This window comes from Gastrolobium bilobum, unplaced genomic scaffold (assembly GCF_033153095.1).
Source record: "Gastrolobium bilobum isolate Gb01-03AN ecotype WA unplaced genomic scaffold, APGP_CSIRO_Gbil_v1 utg5192, whole genome shotgun sequence".
Lineage (NCBI taxonomy): Eukaryota > Viridiplantae > Streptophyta > Magnoliopsida > Fabales > Fabaceae > Gastrolobium > Gastrolobium bilobum.
The window spans coordinates 14,676-38,337 of NW_026895453.1; the positions used below are offsets into that span (position 1 = coordinate 14,676).

Below are 23,662 nucleotides of genomic sequence, written 5' to 3' on the forward strand. Positions count from 1 at the left end.
GTAGCTCGCGACTCAAGGGACATTGCTATGCCTAGACTAGTTAGGATCTGGTCTTTTCTTTTTTGTCTGTCTTTAATTTTCATTGTTATCCAAAAAAAAAAAAATCTTCTTTCATGGTAGCCACCTTGTTCCAGTATCTTGCTCTCTGGAACTCCCACACAAAAGTCACAGGTAAAGAGAGAGAGGGAGAGAGAGAGAGAATAGGGTGGTTACCTGGTTGGTGATGGTTGATGTGATGAAATCAGTGAGGGAAGAATGAAGGAAACACCAAACCCATGTTTGGTCTGAAAGATACAAATAGAATGATAAAGAGAAAAAAAGTGTTGAGCTTTTGAATCACTGGTGCTTGAATCAAAGATTGGGTGCTGCCGAGGAGAAGAAGGAACAAAGCCATCCCTTGTGTGAGTGGCTGAGGCAGATTCAACGGTCACTGTGGGTGTTTGATAAAATGACCCAAAGAAATAAGTGCTTTTTTATTTTAACACCCAAATATCATTTTTTTGCTTAAAAGCATTTTTCAAATATTACATCCAAACACAAAATAACTTTGACTTTTTAAAAAAGCAACATATAAAAAGTCCTTTTTTTCAAAAGCCCATCCAAACGGGCCTGCACTTTGGACCAACTCCGCAATGAGTCAACGAATTTCCCATAATAACATCCCAATAAACCATATACAAGGTCTCCGAGGGTATTCCGGTATTTTCACCCCACTCCAATAAATACAGTATAAGAGAGAACCCCAAAAAGAAAAAAACACACACGAAGGTTTCGTTCTTTGAAGCGAACAAGAGAACTCCCACAGCAAAAGAGAAAAAAACACGAAGATATATAATAGCAGATAGAACAAGCCCAGATACGAAGATTTTTACTTTTTCTATTGATTTGTCAAAGAGAGTCTCTGAAACACACAATTTTCTCTCAAAACCATAGTTTCCTCTGCTCCGTGTCGATCTGTGTTCGATAAACCTTCTTCCAATTCGAACGGTGTCCTATTTTCTTACCGATCTGTGGTTTACTTTTTCTCTTTCATTTTCTCGGTAATTTTCCCGTCTCTGTTCTTCGGCGTTGCGGTTTTCGCTCTTTTCTTTAGTTTATTATTGGGGCGCGAAGCTTCTGTTTTTTTTTTTTTTGACGTTTGTGAATGTGTGGAAGGTTACTTGTGTTTCGATAAAACCCTACATTTGCTTTGGTTGTGATTTTATTTATTTGTTTATTTTTTTGTGTGGAATTTAGGGTTTTAAATTGGAGCCGTGGAATTGAGGAGCGGTGCGGTGGTGAAGCTTATGAAGCATGAGCATAAATAGCCCCGGTGAAGGGGAGGATTAGGGTTTCGAGGTTTCTATCCCGAGGTGAGGATTTCCATGGGCGAAGGAGGTGTGGCGTGCATGCCTTTGCAGCAGCAGCAGCAACATGTTATGGAGAGGTTGCCGAATGCAGCGGAGAAGTCCCTTTGCGGAGGCAAGAATGGGAATGGGAATGGGAACGGGTTCAGTTCTGAGTTGCTCAAGGTTACTGACAACAAGAAGAAGAAGATGAAAGTGAAGAAGAAAGAGGCACCCGCCGCAAAGAAGGCGGGAGATGTCAAGAGTGAATTAGCATCGGACAGAGTAAGCAGCAAGGATGGCAATGGTGTTGAGAGTGGCGAATTATGTGGGCAGAAGGAAGAAGTGGAAGAGGGTGAATTGGGTACTTTGAAGTGGCCGGGGAGTGAGCTGGAGAATGGAGAGTTTGTGCCGGAGAAGCCTCAGCCGCTGCCGATGCGGAGGAGTGAGATTGAGAATGGAGAGATTGTTAGTGAGAGGTGGAAGAAAGGGGAGGTGGAGAAGGGAGAGTTTGTTTCTGGAAAATGGAGAAAGGAGGATGTGGAGAAGGGGGAGATACTTGCTGGGAAGGGTAGGAAAGTAGAAACTGAGAAAGGGGAATATGGGTCCTGGAGAGGTGGTATAAAAGATGATGTTGAAAAGGGAGAATTCATTCCAGATAGGTGGCATAGGGGAGACATGGGGAGGGATGATTATGGTTACCATAGAATCCGCAGGTACCAGTCAGGTAGGGACAAAGTGTGGAAAAGTGAACGCGAGCGCACACCGCCATCTGGGAGATATACAGGTGATGAATTCGTTAGGAAGAAGGAGTTCAATAGAAGTGGGAGTCAGCATGCTAAAAGTGCACCCAGGTGGGAGAGTGGACAAGAGAGAAATATAAGGATAAGTTCAAAGATTGTGGATGAGGAGAAAAACGAACACAGCAATGGTAGGAACCAGACACGGGATTACTCTTCTGGAAGTCGGTTGAAGAGGCATGGTAATGAATCAGACAGCTCTGAGTGGAAACAGTATGGAGATTATGCCTGTTTAAAAAGTCGAAGACTTTCTGATGATAGCTCACGCCATGTTTATTCAGAGCACTATTCTCGACCTTCTGTGGAGAGATCTTATAGAAATAGTTCTTCAAAATTATCAGCAGACAAGTATACTTCTAGGCATCATGAATCTTCTTTGCCATCCAGGTCAGCTTATGATAAGCATGGTCGCAGCCCTGGTCATTCTGAACGGTCCCCACACGATCGAGCTCGGTATTATGATCATAAAGATCGCACTCCAGTGCGTCAATCACCATATAGCCGTGAGAAATCCCCGCATGGTCGTGAGCGATCCCCATATGATAGGAATTGGGATAGAAGTCGTCACCATGATCACAAACTGAGAAGTCCTGCTCATGCTGAGCAGTCCCCCCAAGATCGAGGTCGACATCATGACCGCAGGGACCGTACTCCAAATTTAGTAGAGCAATCCCCACTTGATCGAACTAGGAAAAATATTCATCGAGAAACAAGTAGTAAAACCTTATCGACTGAAAAACATAACTCTCAATATAGTTGTAAGGATAATGAAGATAAACACATCCAAAAGGAGTCAAATATTTCAGGTATAGAATCTCAATGCAAAAGAAATATGCATGATGCCAATGGGTCTATTGAGAAAGATGTCTGCAGTGAACTTGAAAAGGAACAACAGTCCTGCAGCCCGATTGCAAGCTGCAAAGACTCTCCTTGCTTGGAGCCACCTCTTGAGGAGCTGCCTTCTATGGAAGAAGATATGGACATATGTGATACCCCTCCACATGTCCCTGTGGTGGCAGATTCGTCATCAGGGAAATGGTTTTACCTTGATTATGGTGGTGTAGAACATGGACCTTCTAAATTATCTGACATCAAGGTCCTTGTTGATGACGGTGTACTAATGTCAGATCACTTTATTAAGCACTTAGATAGTGACAGGTGGTTAACTGTTGAAAATGCAGCATCACCACTTGCAGCTCAGACTTTTCCGTCAATTGTGTCAGACACCATAACCCAGCTGGTAAACCCTCCAGAAGCTCCTGGTAATCTTTTGGCCGATACTGGAGGTATTCTTCAATCTGGTCCTGAGCATTATGAGGAAATGCCGGCCGCTTTGCTGCAGCCAATGGTATGCCCTGATGACAGTGTTCCTGCATCTGAACTGTTGGAGGACTTCCACATTGATGAAAGGGTTGGAGTTCTGTTAGAGGGTTATGATGTCATTCCTGGAAGGGAGCTTGAGGCAATAAAAGGTGGTTTGTCCTGTCAATGATATTTGTGCAGATTTCTTTTACAACATAAAAAATAAAATCTTAGATTTTTTATATAAATTTGTAATTTCTTCCTAGTTGCTGCAATATCTTATCTTTCTTAACTTGTTTATTTTATTGTCTTGCAGAAGCGTTGCAAATGAATTTTGAATATGCAAAATGGGAGGGATTAGAAGACCATGAAGGTATGTAATTGCTGGGTAGTGCTTGTTCATTTCCATTTAATTTTTTTATTTATCAGTTCTAATAATTCATGGTTCATTTGGATTGATATTTCTTCATCTAAAGTTGTCATATACTGGTTGAAAAGTCTTACTTTTAGCTTTGATTTAAAGCTTTGTATGGTGTTATATTCAAAGGAATAGTCCCTTTCTCTAAATTTTTTTTTTGGGTTTCTGTTAGTTGATACATGGCTAACATGAGGTTTTTTAAGTAGAGTTGTCTTCTATCAATGTCTTTGCATGATTAACGGAAGGCAGCTTCTTATTATAGTTTCTAGTATTTTACTGGTTTCACACTTCGACATGTTGACTATTTTTCTGATGGTGATAAAAATTTGAAACTTGTATATAATAATTATGCGTTAAATAGGTGCGCACTGTATTTTGGAAGTAGTATCTATTCAAACAAATGCATGGAGTTGACATCTGTTATGAAAATTGTTTTGTAATGGTCTATATGGTAGTTTTCAAATAATTTCAGTTTTGACTCCATTATAGTTTTGTAGTGCTTGCCTGAATTCTCTATTTAATTTGCATTGTGCTCAATCTGTATTTGTGGTGGTTTAGTATGTCTTTGTAGCTTTACAAGTCATATGGTGGTAGTATAAACTTTTGGATGTATTTATATGTTGCAAGTACATTTGGTGAATAAAATAACATGTTTGATTTTTATTAAAACAAATGCATTTTGATATGAACTACTGAGGTTTTAAACCAAGTTGTCGATTTTGTCATATATTGAACTTAAAATGGTGATTTTATTCATTATGTTATGCACCCAAAATTAGTTTGTGCATTGAAGTTTACAATTCATCTAGACAAGTTAAAAAAACAAGAGGATATGAACCTGGAGGTGTTTCCTTGATGACAAGTTTTTTCATCTCTTTTTGTTTAGGTTTTCCTTGGCATGAAACTTGCCTCAGCATAGAGTGTGATTCTAAAATTGATTTCGCTTCAAAAGAATATGAGTCTCAGTTAAGTATGCCCTCTGACAAGGATAATGCATTTACCCCCGGTGTCCCTGGTGACTGGTTTTCTGCTCGATGGTCATGCAGAGGCGGGGACTGGAAGAGGAATGATGATGCCCAAGATAGATATTGTAAGAAGAAGCTTGTCCTAAATGATGGGTTTCCTATATGTCAAATGCCTAAATCTGGGTGTGAAGATCCTCGTTGGCCTCAAAAAGATGACTTATATTATCCATCACACAGCAGGAGGCTTGATCTTTCTCTTTGGGCTTTTTGTGCTGATGAGAGGGTTGATTGCAGTGCTATGAGCAGACCAGGCCAAAGTAAGCTTGCTTCTGTTAGGGGAGTGAAAGGAAATGTCCTTTCAGTGGTCAGGATAAATGCATGTGTAGTCAAGGACCAGGGATCATTGGTCTCCGAGTCTCTCCCCAAGACCCGTGGCAAGGATAGAAATCATTCAAGGTCAAGGCCTTTGTCTTCAACCAGTGATAGCAAGAGATCATCAACTGAAAAAGATTCTCTGTCAAATACTTTTAATGATCAAGGTTCTCAAGGCTCATGCAGGAGCATGGAATTCATTAATATTCCTAAACAACATCTTTGTACTGTCCATGACTTACAGTTACATTTGGGTGAATGGTATTATCTTGATGGTTCTGGGCGTGAAAGAGGGCCTTCATCATTTTCAGAGCTTCAGTTTTTAGTAGACCAAGGAATTATAAAAAAGTATAGCAGTGTGTTTAGGAAATGTGATAAACTCTGGGTTCCTATTACCCCTTCTACAGAAACTTATGATGTCAGTCTCAGGAGCCACAGAGAAAGCCGTTTAGTGGCTGGTGAATGTTCTGGACGTTCATCAACGCAAAGTCAAGGTGTTTCATTCGGTGCACCTTACTCTAAGCCAAATTTGTTTAACAGCTTACACCCTCAGTTTGTTGGTTATACTTGTGGGAAGCTACATGAATTAGTAATGAAATCATATAAGAGCCGAGAATTTGCTGCAGCTATAAATGAGGTTTTGGATCCATGGATCAATGCAAGACAGCCAAAGAAAGAAATTGAGAAACAAACATATTGGAAATCAGGTAACAATTTAAAATTTTACAGTCACCCTGGTGTCTGTTTGAACCAGCTAAGATACTTGCAATGCCATGAATTGTATTTCTTTTACCTTGACTAATCTAAAGGCACTTTGTTTGGATTTGTCCTCTACCCTCCCCTTTTTGCTCTCTGTATGAATAGCTTTATCTTGTTTCTTCCTTTCAATTTTTGTTCAAACTTGAAAGAAAACTCTGTTGTTGTATGCTTGCATGATACCTAAACTTGTTTGTTGATATATATTATACTACTAGATTTAACATTCTCCTAATCTCCTCACCAATTGTGTTCATGCATGGGTACTCTTAAATGGTTGCTGTCACCGTACTGAGTATAGTCAGTACAGGTGCTTCTTGGGTCCACATGGGTATATACCCAAAACTTGTGTGTGCCCCCTCCTTATACAAACCTCCTTTCCAAATTTTGCTATCAACACATTTGGGTACATATTGGTGAAGCGTTGCAATGAACCAATATCACTCTACAACAAGTCAAATCCATGCAAAACAGTGAAATTCCTAGTTTTGCTACAAAGTTGTTTGATTTTGTTATAAAATGAAACAAACTGCTACTTCACCCCTTCAAATCTTGTCTGCGGGTATTTTTGGTTATTATTTGATATGCAGAGTTATGTTGAAAACTTGGACTTAGAACTTTTTGGAAATTGTATTTATTTTTTTAGGAAGTTACCTAGGCAAGGCAATGAATGAGTGTGATTACTTTTAGGCAGGAAAACTAGTTGTAACAGAAATGGAACAGAAAACATAAAAGGGGATGAGGGGAGTTAAGCTAAAAAAAAATTATTGTGAACTTGGGAGAGACAGGGCCTCTCGAATGCCGCTGCTATACGTTTTCTTTCTTTGTATACAGATCATACCTCTGCTGTTATCCCACTAATAACAGTAGCTATAGTGCAATATTTTGCCGTTCTCCTATTTTTGTTTGAATTGAATCCAGTTCCTATCATATTTATATTATGGAAAAAGTGTTTATCCTTTTAAATGACACAACTTACCTCCTTTCACTCTCACAAAGAGGTGGGTCCCACACCTTTATTTTTTTTGTCAACTCTCTCTCCTTTATCTATCTCTTTCTCTTTCTTAAAATGACACAATTTTATATCCTTTAAAATGACACACACTTTTCCCTTATATTATAATCAATATCACCTTTATCCCAAACTAGTTGAACTCAGCAGGTGATGAACCCAAATAAGAAGCAAGATCATTTGGGTTCATCTCATAAAAATAACTTTTCTTTTAATATTTATATTATAATATTATAGGCGGAGTTATATTTATATTATAAAGTAATTATTTATTTATTCTTTTATCATTGTATATTATATATTCTCTTATACTGTATCATACTTTTAGAAATTTCATGTACCCGTAACCATATTCATGCAACTTTGTTCTAATTAGACTAGCAACATCTAGTATGGTGGTAAGTTTTGCCTGTGATTGACCTATTTTTTTGGAGGGCTGCTGTTCTTTGCATCATGTATGATTTTCAACGTGCTATGTGTTGAGAATCTTCTAGGTGACTTTTTGCACATGCTGGTGTAATTTATGTTTGTCGCTCTAAGTGCTCTGCTTATATCTTATGGCTTCTAAGCTTTTTGGCTGGGTGAATGTGGACTAATTTATTTCCCTTTAGGCTCATGTACTAGCTTTACCTGTTTAGGACTATAAATTGAGAATCATTGGTTAGCATATATGCCCCTATAACCAATTTTTGTACTTTCCTGTCATGCACTTATATGGATCTTGTACATTATATGTATCCTAGGATCCCAAATATTTCATTCAAATGCACTCCTGATGAATTTTACTGATTTATTTGCTTGGTGTGTTAATGTGCATGTGTTGTGGCATGTTTATTTCAGAAGGCGAAGCACGTTCCTCGAAAAGAGCGCGACTTCTGGTTGATGATAGTGAAGAAGATAGTGATTTCGAAGATGGAAGTCTGGCTATTGAGAATGATGAATTCACATTTGAGGCTCTATGTGGCGATGCTACTTTCTCCCTAGACGAAAGTGACATTACTGATTCAAATGTGGGAAGCTGGGGCTTATTGAATGGTCAAATGTTGGCACGAATATTCCACTGTTTGAGATCAGATTTGAAGTCCCTTGTCTTTGCATCAATGACTTGCAAGCACTGGAGAGCTTCTGTAAGGTTTTACAAAGAAGTCTCGAGACAAGTCAATTTGTCATCCTTGGGTCATTCTTGCACTGATTCCATAATGTGGAACATTGTGGTAGGTTTATTGTATATTTTGCATTAAACATTGTCAGGAATGTTTCCTTGCCTTTCTCATCTAATCTGATTCTTTGGTTGCAGAATGCTTATGAGAAAGACAAGATCAAATCGATGACTCTGATTGGTTGCACCAATATTACTGCTGACATGCTTGAGAAAATTCTTCTTTCATTTCCTGGTTTATGTAAAGTAGACATTAGAGGGTGCAGCCAGTTTGCAGAGCTGACTCCTAAATTTACCAATGTGAAATGGATTAAGAGCCGAAGTTCATGCATGACCAAAATTGCAGAGGAGCCACATAAAATCAGAAGCCTTAAACAGATTACTGAGCAAACTTCATCTGTTTCCAAGGCCAGCAGTTTAGCTATTAGGGATGATTTTGGTGAGCTGAAGGATTATTTTGATAGTGTGGATAAGAGAGACACAGCAAAGCAATTATTCCGTCGAAACTTATACAAGAGGTCAAAATTATATGATGCTAGAAAGTCCTCTTCTATTCTATCTAGGGATGCACGTACAAGACGATGGTCAATTAAGAAATCTGAGAGTGGTTTCAAGAGGATGGAGGAATTTCTTGTTTCTAGACTGAAGGAAATTATGAAAGCAAACTCCTGTGAATTTTTTGTGCCTAAGGTACAGCAAGAAGTTCTGCAGTAAATTCTTTTCAAGTCACTATGACTGAGATGCGTTTTGTTATTCATGATTTCTTATGTTTTTAATTATTTCTTTGCTTATAGGTTGCAGAAATTGAAGCTAAAATGAAAACTGGTTATTACACTGGGCATGGGTTGAGCTCTTTCAAGGAGGACATCAGTAGAATGTGCCGTGATGCAATAAAGTGGGTTTATGTTTTCTGTTTCCCCATTTTTCTTCACAGAAGGAGATGCTTGTCATTTTTTTCTTTTGATTCTATGGTTATTTTATGCATGTATCTATGTATGTTTTTATGTGTGTTTGTGTAAGAGGGCGAGTTAGGAGTAGTGGTAAAGCTACTCCTTTGTGATTGAAAGGTCACAAGTTCAAATTTGGAGAAGAGCTTTTTTATAAATATGCAAGAGTAAGACTGCGTACAAACCTCTACCCTTGCTTGCTAGTTCAAGGAGTGATTTATATGTGTTTGTGGTATTTTGCCTCTAAAATTTGTATATGGTAGAAGAAGGAAGAAGGATCAGGCTGTGATAGTTGGGCCCAGGTCAAGCAATGCAAATGAGCCCAGAGGAATTACTGAGGGAAGGAATGAGGATAGAGAGAGGAATAATGATCAGGAGGGAGGCTGTTATATGTAGGTAGTGCTTTGGGTGGGGTTTCTCACGCATGTTCTGAGTAGTGAATTGGGTTGGAAATTGTTATTCTTGAAGGCCAGGGGTATGTTTTATTTCTAATCTTAAAAATAGTTTGGGTTTTTAAAACAAAAATGTAAAAAAACCTGTTTGGAAAGGGTTGTTTTGAAAAATAACTCCCAAAATAATAATTGGTTTTTAGTTTTAAAAACAAAAATGCAGAACAACATAGGGATGTTCTCAAAAGTTGTTTTTTGATTTTTCTTGTTCTTGCGGTGGCAATTTTGTTAATATGAGGATTCATTAATGGTATTTTTGTAAATAAATCTAATTTCTTTTTAATTTTAGCAATCTTGTAATTATGAAACTTCGTAATGGCATTTTTGTAAATAATTACAACTTCTTTATAATTTTAAATCTAACCTATTAAAACAAGTTTATTGTATCTTTACTCTCAAAATCAGTTTTCAAAATTTATATTCAAAACAGTTTTTTAAAACAAAAAAAATAAAACACATTCAAACAGACCCCTGGTTTGGTTCTCTTGTGTGTTTTCTGTCTGCTATGACTTTATTCTGCTTCTCTGTTAACCAGTGTCTTGAGCTGAATTGTCTAGGTCTGTTTTTTTTATTTTTTTTTAATTTCTTTTTAAGTTTCGTGGAATTGTAAGGAGCTCAGTCTCCATCGTTTGTTTCATCATTTCATGTATCTGTGTGTGTGTGCTTGTGTGTACTTATGAAATGATAGGCTTATGCTGACAAGAATACAAAAGAACCTATAATTTTTTATAAGTTTGTCAAAATCTGGATTGAGTAAATTGCATGGTCGAATTGTTTTATAAACAGAGGTACCTGAAACTAAATTGTCTTCTTGTCATGGGGGTGAGGGGGTCATGTTTGATTCTTGATTACTGCTTTGCAATCATAGAAATATTTCATCCATAATTTGTTTGGAGGGCCTACATATGTCTTAGTTCTTTTGCGTCCTCATATCTTAATGAAAATTTATGATAATATATGTAGTGGTTGGGTGCCTCTGTTTATTGATTTGTTCATTCAGCACTTGTTTATTTAATTATTAATGTATTTCTATGCTTATTGATTACAGAGCAAAGAATCGGGTTGATGCTAGTGATATGAATCATGTCATTACTTTATTTATTCAGCTTGCAACACAGTTGGAGGAGAGTTCTAAATATGTGAATGACAGAGATGCACTATTGAAGTTATGGGGAAATGAATCACCGTCCGCATTCTTTTCTACTTCCTCTAAGTGCAAGAAGAATAGATTGGTGACTGAGAGGAAGTATAGGAGTAATGAAACACATGGTGGTTTGGATAATGGAGAGTATGCTTCTGATAGAGAAATTAGGAGGCGTTTATCAAAGTTGAATAAGAAATCTATGGACTCTCAGAGTGAGACATCTGATGATAACCTGGATTGGTCTTCTGAAGATGGAAAGACTGATGGTGATTCTACAACCTCTGACACTGAAAGTGACCCAGAAAATCAAATTAGGGAGTCAAGAAGAGATGGATACTTTACACGCAATGATGGGTTGGATTTCATTAATGATGAGCGTGAATGGGGAGCTCGCATGACGAAAGCAAGTCTGGTTCCACCTGTTACTCGGAAATATGATGTCATTGATCAATATATCATTGTAGCAGATGAGGAGGATGTACGAAGGAAGATGCGGGTATCATTACCAGATGACTATGCAGAGAAGTTGAGTGCACAAAAGAATGGCACTGAGGAGTCTGATATGGAGCTGCCTGAAGTCAAGGATTACAAACCTAGAAAGCAGCTTGGAAATGAGGTTATTGAGCAAGAAGTTTATGGAATTGATCCCTTTACACACAATCTTTTACTTGATTCTATGCCAGAGGAGTTAGATTGGTCTCTACAAGAGAAGCATTTGTTTATAGAAGACATACTCCTACGGACATTGAATAAGCAAGTTAGATATTTTACTGGAACTGGAAGCACTCCAATGAGCTATGCTTTGCAGCCTGTTATTGAAGAAATTGAAAGGTGTGCTGAGGAGCACTGTGATGCAAAGATGGTGAGAATGTGTCAAGGTATCGTAAAAGCCATGGCCAGTCGTCCGGATGACAAATATGTAGCTTATAGAAAGGTATATGCTTTGTGTGTGAGTATAAAACTACAATTTAGTAGTTATCTTCCATTGGTTTTCTTTGTTGAAGGTGTTATCTTCTCATTTTGTTTCCTTCTTTGAATTGTTATTTTTCCATGTTCTGTAACTGTCTATTGATCTGGATTATGCAGGGACTTGGTGTTGTTTGCAACAAGGAAGAAGGCTTTGGTGAAGATGATTTTGTTGTGGAGTTTCTGGGAGAGGTATGGCTTCATATATATAATAATTAAATATATATATTATAATTAATATAATAAATTCAATATATAAATTATATATTTAATAAGTAATATACCAAATAATTTTATGTTCATGACATTTTGCCTATGCGGTTTCATCCATGATTCTTGGATGTGCGCATGCTTGCTTAACAGGTTTCCTGTATAATGTTAAATATCTACACAATAATGTATCTAACAGAGAGAGTAGATAATTGTCTGCACATGATTTACTCTCCATGATAAAACTATTTGTGATTGATTTGCCAAACCGAGGCATTCCTGTGTTTTAGATTTGAAATTAAGATATTAAGTACGAAATGATTAGTTTTGTGGTGTTTGCACTACGCATACAGCATTGTGGTCTTAAATCTTTACTCTTATTTTGCTTCATTACATTTTTTACCGTTCCCTTTTCTAGTTTCCCTCTGGGATCTGGACTATTTCTGGTTTTGTCAGCTAAAGTTGGCATAAATGTCTCATGGACAATATATGCTTATATATGTGGTGTTTGTTTTTTGAATTGATGTGCTGTCATGGTTCAGTGCATCTTCTTTACATTAGGCTATCTTGTTTAGAAACCTAGTATGTACTCTGTAGGATCATATGCCTATATTATTTTGTTATGGTTAAGCATTTTTGTTTCCTGTCTATTGAAATTATTTTTTATTAGGTGTATCCTGTGTGGAAGTGGTTCGAGAAACAAGATGGGATTCGGTCTCTACAGAAAAGTAGTAAAGATCCAGCTCCAGAATTCTATAACATCTACCTTGAGAGGCCAAAGGTTCCTTTTGCTTAAGAATAGAAATTTTGTTGTTTTAGCTTGATATGTTTTTCCATCTTTCAGTTTTCTGTGCTTATCTAATCTTCAATTTGCATGACAGGGGGATGCTGATGGGTATGACTTAGTTGTCGTTGATGCCATGCATAAGGCTAACTATGCCAGTCGAATATGTCATTCATGCCGACCTAATTGTGAAGCAAAGTAAGTTTTCGTGTCTTCTGTGATTGTTTTAATCTATGTGCTGACTTCTTAAGCACTTGATTCTGGTTCTGTTTCTTTTAAAATAATTTGTTTGCTATTTCAGTGCATTGCTTACATATTTGGGGAGCCACATGCTTAAAAGATTCTGCCCACTCATTTACCAACTGCAATCATGATAGTTTTTGTTAGTGCATGTTATATCATTGTTACCTTGATCGATTTCCATAATGCATGAAGAATGACATACAAACATTTGTGTTTTGCCCAAGTGTGGGTCCGCCCCTGGCTTCCTTGAAAATTATAGTGCCTTTTAATGCCGCTATTGACCTGCCTGTGGCTTAAGAAGGCTGTAAACAACGTTGCTGTTTCTGATGGCCAAATAAAGTCATTCTTTGGGGCATTTTGAATGTACATTTTTATTAGGATAGTTCCTTATTCTAATTTTTTATATTTTGCTAAGGCATTGTTATTTGGATATTAAGCATTTGAATGCCCAATTCTTCAAACTTGAGCACTAGTATCGGTTTTGGATCTAATAATCAACAGCAGAAGTTGTCATTTCCTTTTTTCCTCCTTCCTTCCGTTTCGTTCTAGAATGTGTCCCTTTTTGGATGCTTTTAAATGTCATGGCTTCTTGTTTCTGTATTCTGGTCAAAAAGTTTGGTAAAATAGCCACAAGACATTAATGGCTGTTTTTTTTGGCTTGAGAAGGACTTAAAAAATATATATCTTACTAAGGTTAAAAGATTCAATGACAGCTTGTCTTTGTTCATTTAAGGTTATGGATATTCAGTTGTAAAGGAGGTCACTACTGACATTTATGACTAAATGACCATATTTTGTTCCTTGAGTGTAAATAAAATTTTATAGGTTGCTTTTTGATAACAAATTTTAGTAGTAGGTAGTTTGCTTGGGTATGGGTGTTGAAACCGATATAGCACAATTTTTGGATATTGGATATGTCGATTTTTCTAAAATCTATGATATGGTCATATTAAGGTATCTTTTATAAAATCATCTAAAATTATATTTATATATTAAATTACGGTATATAATTCATAATATCGATGGGCATAGTTGATTTTTAGATTTAGTCTAGCTACTTACTATTGAAGTGAAAAATCCATATCTAATTTATGCTCGCCTAGAAAAATATTGTTTGACACTCATTATTACTTCCTCTAAATTCCCCTTCTTGAAATCTCCTTTCTTTAGGAAATACCTCTTTCCTCTTCCTGAAATTCCCCTTTCTCTACCTCCCCCTCAAAATCCCCCTACCCCTCTCCCATCATCTCTTCTATATTGCATGGCTATATGCAACCCTGTTATAGATTTAGACAATGAGTCTGATATTTAAACAACTAACAAATTCTTATTCATCCCTAAGAATGCCTTTGGAGTTTTATTCGTTAGCTTATGGTTATAATATCAGGGTGAAATCCTTTTTACATTTTTGAATTGAAATATCATTTTTGTAATTGGCCACTGTCTTTTCCTTTTTGTATTTTTCAGAGTGACTGCTGTTGATGGCCATTATCAAATCGGTATTTATAGTGTTCGTAAAATTCAACATGGTGAGGAGATCACTTTTGATTATAATTCTGTTACAGAGGTTTGTCCTGTTGCCTGCCAACCTTTTCCATTCCAAAGGAAAATTGTATCTGCTTTATATCTTTGTCTAATGAATACCGTTTCATCTCACTGCAGAGCAAGGAGGAATATGAAGCATCTGTTTGTTTGTGTGGAAGCCAAGTTTGCCGTGGGAGTTATCTGAATCTGACTGGTGAAGGGGCTTTCCAAAAGGTTTGGACTTGGGAAATCTTTTAACTTTTAGCTACTAGGAAAAGATGAAAGCAGAAAATCAAGAAAACACATACATGTCCAAATAGACTCCATATTGCAGTTGGGCTCTCTTCAACACTCATCAGACACCACCACAGACACTCCTAGCTGCATTCTACTATCTTTTATTTGTTTTGTGTTTTGATACTGATATGAACACTGAGAGAACCTCATCCTTGTAAAGAATCACTTCAACCCAAAACCTTAAGGTGTTGGGTGAGAGCTTTTTGTTGGATTGGTTCTTTACAACCCCTAAAGCTAGCTTGTAAGGTAGAAGAGCCCAAAGTCCATATAAATCTCACACCAAAACCTTAAGTGATAAGGACCAACCAATTAATCAATGTAAAACATAGCTTACTCAAGAACTCGGATCTCAATATTCCTCATTCATATATTTCCTAGCAACAATTACAAACAGAAACGTCCTAAAAGTAAAATCGTAACGTGAAAGAAATTACAGAATCCAAATGAAAATAACAAGCAACAAAGGTAAAGATAATATGGAATAAATTGAATCTGAAATATATTGTATATTCAAGTGTGCAAGTCTGTACAAGGAGGCTCTCTATTTATAGAGGCTAAAAGACCTAATGGGATGACCTAATGGGCCAAGCCCACAATCTAGACTATTCTAATAATAATAAATTAATATTATTTCTAACACTCCCCCTCAAGCTGGTGCGTATATATCAAAAGCTCTCAGCTTGTTACAAATATGATCTATTCGGGGACCTCTAAGAACTTTAGTGAATACATCCGCAAGTTGATCATTGGAATTGACAAATGCTGTCTTGATCTCCCTTGACTGGATCTTTTCTCTAACAAAATGACAGTCAATTTCTATATGCTTGGTCCTCTCATGAAAGACTGGGTTAGAGGATATATGCAAAGCGGCTTGGTTGTCACAAATGAGCTTCATAGGCCTTTGTTCACAGAGATGGAGTTCCTTCAGCAATTGACTCAGCCAGATGAGCTCACAGGTTGCATTTGCCATTGCCCGATATTCTGCCTCCGCACTGGATCTGGCGACCACAGTTTGCTTCTTACTCTTCCAAGAGATCAAATTTCCTCCGAAGAGAACACAATACCCTGAGGTGGATCGTCTATCTGAAGGAGAACCTGCCCAGTCAGCATCTGAATAACTAGAGATCTCTGAACTCCCTTTATTTGTATATAATAAACCTCTTCCTGGCGCCTTTTTAATATATCGGAGAATTCTAATAACTGCATCCCAATGGGAGTCACAGGGAGAATCAAGAAATTGACTTGCAACACTCACTGTGAAGGAGATATCTGGCCTTGTCACAGTAAGATAATTCAATTTTCCAACTAGTCGGCGGTAGCGACTAGGATCTGGCAGTGGCTCCCCCTGTCCTGGTAATAACTTAACATTGGGGTCCATAGGTGTATCAATGGGTTTACAGCCTAACATGCCAGTCTCATCTAGGATATCCAGTGCATACTTCCTCTGACAGATGGAAATGCCCCGCCTAGACTGTGCAACTTCGATCCCCAAGAAATATCGAAGTCTGCCAAGATCTTTGGTCTGAAATTGATTGAATAAATGCTCTTTCAACTGATCAATCTCGGTCTGATCACTGCCTATAATGATAATGTCATCAACATAGACCAGGAGATAAACGCACTGGCCAGAAGAGCTATGCCGGTAAAAGACAGAATGATCGGCTTTGCTTCTGATTAATCCAAAGGATTCAACAACTGAACTAAAGCGGCTAAACCAGGCCCGAGGAGATTGCTTCAGGCCATATAAAGATTTCCGAAGTTTACATATCATTCCAGAATTCTCCCCATGAGCAACAAAACCTGGTGGTTGCTCCATATAAACTTCCTCCTGCAAGTCACCATGTAGAAAAGCATTCTTAATATCAAGTTGGAGAAAGGGCCAGTGATGAATGGCGGCAAGGGCAAGAAACAGGCGAACAGAAGCCATCTTAGCAACAGGAGAAAAGGTATCCCCATAATCAAGACCAAAGATCTGTGTGTATCCCTTGGCCACTAAGCGAGCTTTAAGGCGATCAACAGTGCCATCAGGACCAACTTTAACTGTGAACACCCATCGACAACCAACAACAGACTTCCCGGGAGGAGCACGAACTAGATCCCAAGTGCCATTGGAGTGAAGTGCCTGCATTTCATCAAGCATCGCCTGGCGCCACCCTGGATGAGATAGTGCTTCACCTGTGGTTTTAGGGATGGAAACAGAAGAGAGACTAGAAACAAAAGTAAAATGTTGTGAAGAAAGTCTGTCATAACTCAAGAAAGAATAAAGGGGATGAGGATTTCGAGTGGATCGAATACCTTTCCGAAGGGCAATGGGAGGAGTCTCTGATGGAGGATCCGGAGGAGAAGAGCCAACGGGAAAGGGCGATGAGTCATCAAGAGGCAAAGTCGGAGGAGGTGCAGGTTGACGACGCTGGTATGTGAGGAGAGGACGATCTGCAGGTATGGAGGTAATTGGTTGCTCCTCTGGAATAGGGTCACCTGCAGCTGGTAAAGACAAGTCAAGAAAAGGAACAGGAAGGACTTGATCAACTTGGGACACTGGAGACGGAGTAGAGTGAAAAGGCTGCTGATCAAGGAAAGTGACATCAGCAGAAACGATATAACGCTTGAGATCAGGAGAATAGCAACGATACCCTTTTTGAAAACGTGTATACCCAAGGAAAATACATTTGAAGGCCTTGGATGTCAACTTGTCTTTACCTGGAGTAAGATCATGAACAAAACAAGTACAGCCAAAAATATGTAAAGGCAGAGGATAAGAAGGTGCTCCGGAAAACAAAATACTGTGGGGAACATCATTATTTAGCACAGAAGAGGGCATGCGGTTGATAAGGAAACATGAGGTGATAATAGCATCTGCCCAAAAACGGAGTGGGACGTTCATATGAATGAGAAGGGTACGTGCAGTTTCAACTAGATGTCTATTTTTACGTTCAGCGACTCCATTTTGTTGTGGAGTGTGGTGACAAGTAGTCTGGTGTATCGTCCCTTGTGTATCCAGAAATTTAGAAAATTCAAGAGACACATACTCTTTTGCATTATCACTGCGCAAGATTTGAATAGAAGCACCAAATTGAGTTTTTATTTCTGCACAAAACTTTTGATAAATTGAAAATAACTCAGAACGATTTTTCATTAAATAAACCCAAGTGCAACGGGAGAAATCATCAATAAAGGTGACAAAATACTGAAAACCCAAAATAGCCGTATATGTTTGCTGACTAGGATCGTATCATTATGTTTCCAATGTGAGACTCCAAGTCCCATACCTTACAACTGGACCGTAAGATGCCACCACGCTTTGCAGCCCCGGTGCTCACGCGCCTGGCTTGGCACTAATTTTTTAATAGTCCTGGGCGAATACAACAATGCCAGGGTCACCAGTCACGCCGCTCAATTGCAACTGGGAGACATAGTCAAAGCTTTGATACCAATTGAGACGAACCTTGGGAGAGCCTCACCTCAAAAGCTAGCTTGTAAGGTAGGAGAGCCCAAAGTCCATTTAAATCTCACACTAGAACCTATGTTTCTGATATGGAACTTTAAGTCTCATGCTTTACAATTGGACCGTAACAGATACCAATGAGTGAGATACTACGGTAGTTAGATAAATGGTAGTCTAGGAATCACAGATATGACAAGACACAGACAAGGACATAATACATTTCTAATAAATATAGGACATGACATATAGGGACATTATCAATTTACACTCAATCTTAACCATTGATTTCTCATAATGTCATATTCTGAAATATAAATGCACAATCCTTAACACGAGTCATAAATTTATCTTAACATATTATAATTATAAAAATTAGCATCATTTACCTTATTTTCCTGATCCACTACCATTTTTTAGTTGCTTTTTTTTTTTTTTATAATTTATCTTATTATTTTTAATATATTTATATTTTTTTTATATAGGATTAAGATTGAAAAAAAAAGTGATTCCTAAAACATTTGGTTATATGTCATTGATTACTAGAAGTTTAATTTTGTTTGTCTTTTTTGATTTTTCTTGTGCATAAAAAATGGTTCTATTGTGTTTCTCTAGTCTATCAATGTGCTATATTTAAAAAAAAAAAAAAAGGCTACGTATTTTGTCCTATATTGTTCATGTTTTATGTGCATTTTGGGGACACTTGTGGTATGGCTCGAGAAAAAGCTTACTCTTAAGTCACGAGAAAGCTTGTAAAACTTCTGTTAGATTCATGAGCATCCAGCTACTTAAGTTTTTAGGAGAATGTTTCATTGACAATGTATTCGAGCCTCTATGACCCAAATGATTAAGGCTTGAGAATCCTTGTCACCTTCATTCTTCTAAATTTTAAAATAAAAATTCTAGTACAAGGTAGAGTGAGCCTTGCATTATTTCTTGCATGAGGGGATGAGTTATATATAAAAATTCATGAGCCTCCACCGAATAGTTTAAGATTTTAGGAGAATTATTTCTTGACAGTTTTTGAATATTAACGATTAGCTTTTATAACTTTTTTAAATTTACAAGAAGACTCTTCTCCAAAGAACCAAAAGAAGGGAAAAAAATGGTAGCATGATGCTATAAAGCTTTTGCTATGTGCAAGGTCCAAGGAAGGGTAAGACTCAAGGTGTGAGTCTATAGTAGGCAGCCTTACCTTGCATTTGCAATAGTTTGCTTACATGAATCAAACACCAATCGTTGTGCCAAGTCTCCCAACCAGAAGAAGGGAAAAAAATTACAGGGGAGAGGTGGATGAGCACTGCAAGAGGGAGAGAGTTATGTGATGAAGAGTAGATAATTGGGAGAGGGAAAGGCACTGCACTTACTGCAGATTGTCTGACCTATGTCCAAACCTAGTCGCAGCTGTGTTCAGAAACAAGTTGCTGGAAAATTTCAAAAAATTAAAAAAAGCCAGACACTGCCTGGATATGTATTCCCCCTTGTTTCTTGCGAACCAATCCTGACTTTTGGAACATTAGTTATCAGTTTTAGTTTAAGACATGCTTAGAATGTTGGCCGTTCATGAAACCCTAGCCAGGGTTGTTCTAATAAGTGGAATGGTCTTATTATTATAGTTGTTTGGTCACTTAAGCTGTTGACTGGATTATTTTGTCTGTCCTCTCAGGTACTGAAGGAATGGCATGGAATTCTTGATCGCCATTATTTGATGCTAGAAGCTTGTGAATCAAACCTCGTTTCTGAAGAGGACTATAATGACCTGGGAAGAGCTGGTTTAGGCAGTTGTTTGCTTGGAGGCCTGCCAGATTGGCTAGTTGCTTATGCAGCTCGCCTTGTATGTACCTTGCTTCTGTGTTTTGTCATTGTTTTGCAGCTTTTGCTGTTATTTTTTTTTTTTTCTGACACTTATAATCTGTTGAAGGTGAGATTTGTCAATTTTGAAAGAACAAAACTTCCTGAGGAAATTCTAAAGCATAATCTGGAAGAAAAAAGAAAATATTTTTCAGATGTATGTCTTGAAGTTGAGAGGAGTGATGCAGAGGTTCAGGTGTGCTCTTTGTTTCTCTTACAATGCTTTATTATCAAAAGAAGAAAAGTTTAAATAACACTTATTTCCTTCCGTCTTTTATATTATCTCAGGCTGAGGGTGTATACAACCAGAGGCTTCAGAATCTTGCTGTCACTCTTGATAAGGTGATTGTATCCCCCCCTTTACTTTGTGTTTCTGCTTTATTATTCTAGTTTTTAATGAAGACAACAAGAATCACTTTGCATTTAAAATTTTATCCTAAAAGAGAAATGGAAAAGGTCAATTTTTTTTGGTAAGGATGATTGCTAATAAGAACCACTAATACTATTTAATATTGGAAGCTGCATGGCATGCCAGTTTTTAGATGGTCAAGAATTTTAGATCTAATATTTATGTCAAGCACTTAACAATTACACTCTTCAGTTTAATATGAAGTCGATGGTGTCAATTGCACTCTATACATTCAGATCTTAATGTAGATCTGTATTTTTGTTGTTTGAAGATGATGTTAATTTTTGAGTAGTATTACAGGTAAGGTATGTCATGAGATGTATTTTTGGTGATCCACTGAAAGCTCCACCTCCTCTTGAGAAGCTCAGTCCTGAAGCAGTTGTTTCCTTCCTCTGGAAAGGAGAGGATTCATTTGTTGGGGAGCTTCTTCAGTGCCTGGCTCCTCATGTGGAAGAGTCTACCCTGAATGATCTCAAGTCCAAAATTCATGCTCGTGATCCTTCAAGTTCTGGGGATATACGAAAAGAGGTTCAGAAATCTCTATTGTGGTAAGTGCTTGCACTACTAGTAAGTATGTTTGTGTGTATTTTATCCTGGTGAAACTCAACAATTTTTACATGATGTTTCTTTCCCCTCTTCTAAAGGTTGAGGGATGAGGTTCGAAATCTTCCTTGTACATACAAATGTCGGCATGATGCTGCTGCTGACTTGATCCATATTTATGCTTATACCAAATACTTCTTTAGGATACGGGTATGTTCTATAAGCTTTGCAATATAATTTGAAAATTTTCTTCTCTTCCTGTCATTTTAAATTATAGTTTTTTTTTTCTTTTTAAATTGTGCAGGATTATCAAACTACTACTTCACCGCCTGTCTATATTAGTCCGCTTGACTTAGGTCCGAAGTACACTGACAAGTTGGGAACAGGATTTCAGGAGTACCGGAAGATATATGGTGATAATTATTGTTTAGGGCAGCTAATTTTTTGGCATAATCAGAGTAATGCAGAACCAGATTGTACCCTGGCTAGAGTCAGCAGGGGATGCTTGTCATTACCAGACATCAGTTCCTTTTACGCCAAGGTTCAGAAGCCTTCTCGACATCGTGTTTATGGTCCAAGGACTGTCAGATCCATGCTGGCAAGAATGGTTAGTTTTTTTCAAGTATATTTCTAACCTAGGCTGCTTTTTGAGGGAAAATAACAAATAGGAAATGTTTGTCCCTAAGAATATATTACTTGGAAGTAGTTGAGTTCTGACAAAGGGTAGTTACTGGGTTAAAGGAAAGATGACCAGTATCACTGATGCTTGAATTTTCTATGGCTGGTTGCAGACTTTTTTTTTGGCTGGCTGTGTGCCAAATTTGGTAATCAAAAGCAATCAAAGGTTATATGGTGTCAACATCAACGTTACCTTTTATCTCAAACTAATTGGGTTGGTGGTTGATAAATTCAAATAATAAATAAAAAAAGTTGAGGGAAAAGAAAAATAAATAAATGAATAAATAAATAAATGTGTGTTTTTGGATTAAATATTTTTCATGAGTTAATTTTTCATTTTGCCTTTGTTACCGTCACATGTAAATAAAATGTAGAAAGGTAGTTTGCGCCCCTGGCATTATGATGGCCATGCTATTTAGTTTGTGGTAGTTAAGTTTCTGTTGGTGGGTAATATTAGTTGTAACTTGCTGCACTTGGTGAGTTCTTATAATGCAAAACTTTGTTTAACGCTTAGGAGAATGCACACATGAATTTCCGTGTGAGCTAATAATGACTGAGTGGTCTTTGTACTATGCTTTCTGTGATTTCTAGTCTTTGGTGTTGGTGGTTAATCATCTGCTGCTTTGTTTATCCAGGAGAAGCAGCCCCAGAGACCTTGGCCTAAAGATCGGATATGGTCATTCAAAAGTTCTCCGAAAATTTTTGGCAGCCCAATGTTAGACGCTGTAATTAATAACTCTCCGCTGGACAAGGAGATGGTTCATTGGTTGAGGCACAGACCTGCCATATTCCAGGCCATGTGGGACCAGTGAAATTTTGCATGGTTTGGGGAACCCTGGTGAAACACTCATTAGAGATTAAGAAGTGGTTCATCATTCAGAACTGCCTGCCTCTTTTAGCGTGGGGAGTCTGTAATTATTAGTGCAAAGCATAGTTCCTTTTTCCTCCTTTTTCGTTATTCTTGTGTACAGTTTTCTTGACCTTTGATTTGTAATTCATTTGGTCGTAGGGCATTATTTACTCTCTATCTAATATCTAATGAAATCAAGGAAGAAAAAAGGTTTAATTCGAGGAATTGCTCTTATCTTCTCTGTTAATTAAACCGAGTCCATCTTTCTTATGCTGAAAAGTTTAGTGCTTAATTTTCCTTATGCATGGTCCTTGAGTGCTGGCTATAATATTTGAGATTTAAGATGATCTGAGTTAGCTTTTGAACTTGAATGATGAATGGATTGTATATTAGTTTAGCAGAGCATGAAGATGGTGAATGACTTTGGAGGGTTTGGTCTTTTCTCACTTTGTGGGTGGAATGTTAAAAAGTTTTCGTAGAGCCAGTTACCTGTGGTCAAGGTACTTAAAATCGAGATTTTACGTAAGATAGAAAGTGGGGATGAAAATTTGTAAATTGTAAAATCATAACATAAAAAAGTAAAAGCGTTTGGAATAATGGTAAAATCGTTTGAATGAAAAAATTATAGTGATAAATTGAAATTTCAACAAAGGCTCTGGTGATACAGTCAATATAGTGAGAAAGCTATCACATTTATGGTTTAAAGAGAAGCTATTTCGTATTTAGACGTAACACTTGAAAATTTCTTTACAATAATTTTTTTGGATGAATATAGTGAGAAAGCTATCACATTTAGGGTTTAAATAGAAGCTATTTTGCTAACATTTTGGATGTTATATATATATATATATATATATATATATATATATATATATATATATATATATATAGGGGAAGGATCCGTTTACAATTTTTTTTTTACAAATTTATACAAATTGCACTATGTTCTTCTGGGAGAAGATAGTGTGATTAGTGTTCTCCCAAGAGGAGTAGTTTGTAAATAAAAAAGTTTGTAAATATAACCTGCCCTATATATATATATATATAGGGCCAGGATCATTTTACACCAGTATAAGTTACACTCTCAATCTTGTCTGTTGATCCCATAGAGACATTCATATATATATATGGGGCAGGATATTCTTACACCTGTGTAAGAGTTAGAAGTCTTACACTCAATCTTGAGCATTGATCCACTAGTACTCGATGGCTCACA

The 23,662-nt window shown here is 37.3% G+C and overlaps 1 protein-coding gene across 2 annotated transcripts; it reads left to right on the forward strand.

The window, feature by feature from the left end:
- The first annotated feature begins 958 nt into the window (after positions 1-958).
- Positions 959-22,662, forward strand: LOC133312339 (histone-lysine N-methyltransferase ATXR3-like). Of its 2 annotated transcripts, XM_061513509.1 has the most exons (20): positions 959-1,040; positions 1,237-3,597; positions 3,744-3,800; positions 4,732-5,889; positions 7,791-8,164; positions 8,248-8,799; positions 8,904-9,004; positions 10,554-11,583; positions 11,736-11,807; positions 12,496-12,606; positions 12,707-12,807; positions 14,320-14,419; positions 14,515-14,610; positions 19,782-19,949; positions 20,037-20,162; positions 20,255-20,308; positions 20,676-20,923; positions 21,020-21,128; positions 21,223-21,525; positions 22,232-22,662. In XM_061513509.1, exons 2-20 carry the CDS (start codon positions 1,365-1,367, stop codon positions 22,406-22,408), a joined length of 7,170 nt encoding a protein of 2,389 aa, XP_061369493.1. In that variant the 5' UTR covers positions 959-1,040; positions 1,237-1,364; the 3' UTR covers positions 22,409-22,662. The 2 variants fall into 2 exon arrangements, 1 of the variants encoding a protein (XP_061369493.1); XR_009751669.1 differs by lacking the exons at positions 20,676-20,923; positions 21,020-21,128; positions 21,223-21,525; positions 22,232-22,662 and having other exon boundaries at positions 19,782-19,953; positions 20,042-20,162; positions 20,255-20,312.
- Positions 22,663-23,662: the final 1,000 nt, after the last annotated feature.

What these genes read in the sequence shown, in the direction of transcription:
- LOC133312339 (XM_061513509.1), top strand. Translation starts at nt 1,365, where the DNA reads ATGGGCGAAGGAGGTGTGGCGTGCATGCCTTTGCAGCAGCAGCAGCAA. An exon ending in CCATAATGTGGAACATTGTG is followed by an intron (nt 8,165 to 8,247) that starts GTAGGTTTATTG and finishes CTTTGGTTGCAG; the next exon opens with AATGCTTATGAGAAAGACAA. An exon ending in TTGCTGTCACTCTTGATAAG is followed by an intron (nt 20,309 to 20,675) that starts GTGATTGTATCC and finishes GTAGTATTACAG; the next exon opens with GTAAGGTATGTCATGAGATG.